Source organism: Bidens hawaiensis, unplaced genomic scaffold (genome assembly GCF_021521415.1).
Source record: "Bidens hawaiensis isolate Kalapana, Puna unplaced genomic scaffold, B.hawaiensis_p1.1 tig00025391_1, whole genome shotgun sequence".
NCBI lineage: Eukaryota > Viridiplantae > Streptophyta > Magnoliopsida > Asterales > Asteraceae > Bidens > Bidens hawaiensis.
In genome coordinates, this window is record NW_027494059.1 from 314,104 (window position 1) to 318,304 (window position 4,201).

Consider the following 4,201-nt stretch of genomic DNA (forward strand, 5'->3'; position numbering starts at 1 on the left):
CAGCTTGTATGAATTTGAAGAAGACTGGTTTTTTTTGTGTTTTGTTTTGTTTTTCTGTCTGGAAAATTTTAGATGTGCCAGGTTGAATTTAGATGTGATGACATTGTCTTGAAGCATGTAATGCTTTTATTACACTAGAATTTGAAGCAACTAAAATTACTCTAGTTGTATGCTTTTATTACTCTTTTATTATACTAGAATTTGAAGCATGTAAAATTACTCTAGTTGTTTGCTTTTATTATTCTAGTTATGAAATTGCATGTGATTGTTGACTTATAAAATTGTTTGTCCAAATATCAAATTATGTTATATCAAATAACAGTGCAGGTTAAAATGTTTATTCCACTAGTCATCACAGCAATTACTCTAGTTATCAAAAGAAAGTTATATTGCAAACAATTACCGTGTTAGAAAAAAAACCTATAATTGCAGTATTTTTTTTCATTCTTTCAAGTATTCGTCATACCTTTTATTACACTTTGTAAAATCTAAAAAACAATATAGTATATATCTAGTATAAAACTATGGTCCATGCGGATGTTTAGGAGGATAAACAGGCATTTTATTGCATGTTCGAATATCATGACCTCCCTCACCGCACACCGAGCAAACTCTTGATCGTTTCCCAGCACGACTCACGACTGGCTGCTATTTCTTTTAATGATTTAAATCTTTTGTGAGAACCGCGCCCTTTATTTCTAATACCGGTTGGAACTCGAATAGTAGACGTTGATGGTTGATCATATCCAAGAAGATAAGCCAACATGTCATTCTTCTTCAAAATCGGTTTAGCTTGAGAACCCTCTTCTGCCTTTTCGCTCATGCCATTAATTTGATCCCTAACTTTGCTTAATGTTTCTATGTCCGTGAATAACATATTACAGATATTTTCAATTGCAAACATTATGTCACGGACAATCTCATTAGCCTTATCAATGTTGCCATTAGTAACATCTTTACCAAAAATCGAACACTTGCTTTTATTTGAAACTGCCTCACTCATCCAACACCTCAAAATATACTTCTTTGGAATATCATCAATCTCAAAATCGTTAAACGCAACAAAAACATGCCGACACAACAAACCATATTGCTCAAACCTTTTGCAGCTACATGAAGCAGAAAAATCATTATCAGCAACAATGACAGATACCAATGAAATAATAAACAGTTAGTTAAAAAAAACTTCAATAACATAATTACTCTAATTTTAAAAATAATTACTCTACTTACAAAATTATGGTTTTATTTCAAGAATATGTACGATACCAATTTTTTTTTTGATATATCATAATGAACATCATAATTACTCTAATTATACTCATACTCTACAACTAAAAAACAAAAATAATCTTATCTGTCACAAATAACATCGTAATTTCTCTACTTATAAATATAATTACTTTACAAAAAAGACACCAAAATATTATTCATAAAAAATACACTAAAAAGGTACATGAAGGAAACCTTTTCCAAAAGCTTCTTTATCTTTAACATAGTTTTTTGCATTTGGTCCATCTTCCAAAATGCCAACGGATGACATCTGTTAATACTACAGTATATTTCTTCTTGAACATCCTAAAAAATTTTCTGGGTGTATATCTTAAGAGCATCAGCCTCAAGTTTTGATTCAGTACATTCACCGGGTTTCGTATTCATCGTGTCATGATCATTTTTTCGATGAGCATATCTTTAAGTTTCAAGCGCCATATCAAAATGACTAAAAAACTCGACAAGAGTTAGTTGTGAGTTCGAAACAAGACCAAAGAATTGGTTTTCACTCTCAGGCCTTGATGTAGTACGCATAAGACCCGATAAAGGCTCATCGCGGTAATATGCTGGAATCCTCATTGATCTTAAATTGAACATAGTAGATATCCAAAAATTATCAATAAGATCAAATTCATTCACTCATCAGGTTTAATGGAATCTATCCAAACTATGTTACAAATACGACTCTTAAAGTCCTCATTGTTACACAATGTGGGCCCAACCTGAAAACAAAAGAAAGTTTTAAGATCATGACAGAATATAGTTTGTAACATGAAACTAAAAAAATGCTTAAAAAGTTAATTACTCTACTTAAAACATTGTAGTTTTATTTCAAAATCTTTACACTAAATCTAAACTCTACAACCTACAATTATTCTAATTACACAAAATAATTACTCTAAGTTGAGGTTTTAATCACAGTATAAAGTTATGAGCAATCTCACTAACTAAAAACAAAAATATAATTACTCTGCTTACAAAAAGAATTACTCTATTTAGAAATTTAGCAATAATACTAACCTTATCAGCTATTTTCTTCATTATATGCCACATGCATAATTTGTGCCTGCTCTCGGTAAAAACGGATTCAATAGCTTGCTTCATGGCGGGATCTTGATCAGTAACAACAACCTTTGGTTGATGCCCAAATGCTTTCAAAAAACATGTTAGTAACCACGTTTAGGATTCAATTGTCTCCTTTGAAAAAAGACCAGCTCCAAGATTAACATTGCGAAAATGATTATCAATTCCGGTGAATGGAACGAAAACCATCTTGTATCTGTGGACAAAAAGAATCAAAATAAAAGGAAATGTAAAATGTTTGACTATTAAAAAAAATAAATAAATAAAAAGGAAGAAAACCTTACTTATTGGTATTGAATGTTGCATCGAAGGATATTACATCACTAAAAGTCAAATAATTCTTTTTACAAAGTTCGTCTGCCCAGAATAATCCAGTTAGACAGCCACTCTCATCCATAGTATAGTCAAAAGAAAAATTATGAAGATACTCTTTCATGTTTAATAACTGTTGAACAATCATTTCGGCATCAAATTCTCCAGTATAGCAATTTATATTTCTTTTAAAATTCTTGCAGTCCGCAGCAGTTACACCAACATCATCAAAATCACCGTATTCTGTCCTCAAAATATTAAATGATTTAACAGGACCTAGATTTAGTGTGGATAAAGAATATAACCTATTTTGTTGCATAACTGTCAATTTTCGTGATGAAGGGAGAAAATGCATATCTTCTTGAGAAATTAAAGTGTGATTATGTTCTTCAATAAATTTGTTTATCTTATATGATTTGCCACCATCAGTAGTACATAATGCAATCTGTGCTAGACAACCAGTTCAGATAGAAGGCCTATTCCTATACTTCTTTTGTTTTTTTTCCTTGATGAACTTCTTCAAGAGAATCAAATTTCTTTTGTGGTTTATATCCCTCTTTTGAACATATAAAATACTTATACTGTATAAAACCATTCTTTTCAGTTTGATAACCTTTACGTACCGAAAAACCGCCTTTATTAGCATATTCTACGTAAAACTAATATGAAGCATCCAAAGATGGAAAAATCATGCCTTCAACTGGTTTTAATGAAGAAGATATAGCAGGTTTGAACTTTATTCCAATAGTTATATCTTCTGTTATGTTACCTACATTAAGATCAGTCAAGCGTATAATTACTCTACAAAGTTAAAATTGCTACATATAATTACGCTACATATGATTAAATAATTACTCTATTTAGGATTAAAAAATTACTCCACTTATGCAAATAACTATTCTACTTATGATCTAATAATTACTCTACTTATGAACATAATTACTCTAGTTATATACAGTAAAAACTTGGACATAAGTAATAATCGAATACACTAAATACACAATTAATTCAATGAATCAACTGAATAATTACTCTACTTATCTAATAATTACTCTACTTGTGAACTAATTGATAAATTAACTGAATAATTCAATGAATTAAATAGCTCGAAAAATCAATAAACTAATTACACGATTAATCGAAGCTGATTGAAACCGAATGAACAACTACATACCTTCAATTTCATTGTCCATGTCTTCAGCCACTGAAGAATTCGATTAATCGAATACACGATAAGATTTGAGAAATTAAGAACACTTGATGTAGTTATATCGCTAACATTAACCCTAGGAAGCTACTCTGCGGCATTGTAATCTGTTTTTGAATTGAATTGATCAGCGCTGAAGAAATAGTTTGTGTTTGATTAATTACGAAATTGCCACCCGCCCAATTCTTTGATTCGTACGTTTAGTACGGTTTTTTAATTTGTATTTGATCAATCCTATATATATATATACACTTTATTATTTTTTTTCTCATTATGTAGATAGTTGCTTTGGTTTTCTTATGACTATAGTTTGGGTTCTACATGTTG

At 30.3% G+C, this 4,201-nt stretch overlaps 1 protein-coding gene across 1 annotated transcript; it reads right to left on the reverse strand.

Annotated features, from left to right (window-relative positions):
• Window positions 1-592: 592 nt before the first annotated feature.
• On the reverse strand, window positions 593-3,860 carry LOC143571543 (protein FAR1-RELATED SEQUENCE 5-like). The gene is made up of 8 exons (XM_077056939.1): window positions 3,842-3,860; window positions 3,362-3,436; window positions 2,640-2,910; window positions 2,484-2,551; window positions 2,293-2,423; window positions 1,912-1,994; window positions 1,730-1,855; window positions 593-1,109 (listed from the first exon to the last, which is right to left on the reverse strand). The coding sequence occupies exons 1-8, from the start codon at window positions 3,858-3,860 to the stop codon at window positions 593-595; spliced, it is 1,290 nt and encodes a 429-aa protein (XP_076913054.1).
• Between the last annotated feature and the right edge of the window lie 341 nt (window positions 3,861-4,201).

Excerpts from the sequence above, each read along its gene's own strand:
- LOC143571543 (XM_077056939.1), bottom strand. Across the intron at positions 1,856-1,911 it reads GATTCCATTAAACCTGATGA|ATCAATGAGGATTCCAGCAT; the intron begins GTGAATGAATTT and ends GTTCAATTTAAG. Across the intron at positions 1,110-1,729 it reads TCACAACTAACTCTTGTCGA|CTGCAAAAGGTTTGAGCAAT; the intron begins GTTTTTTAGTCA and ends TGCTTCATGTAG.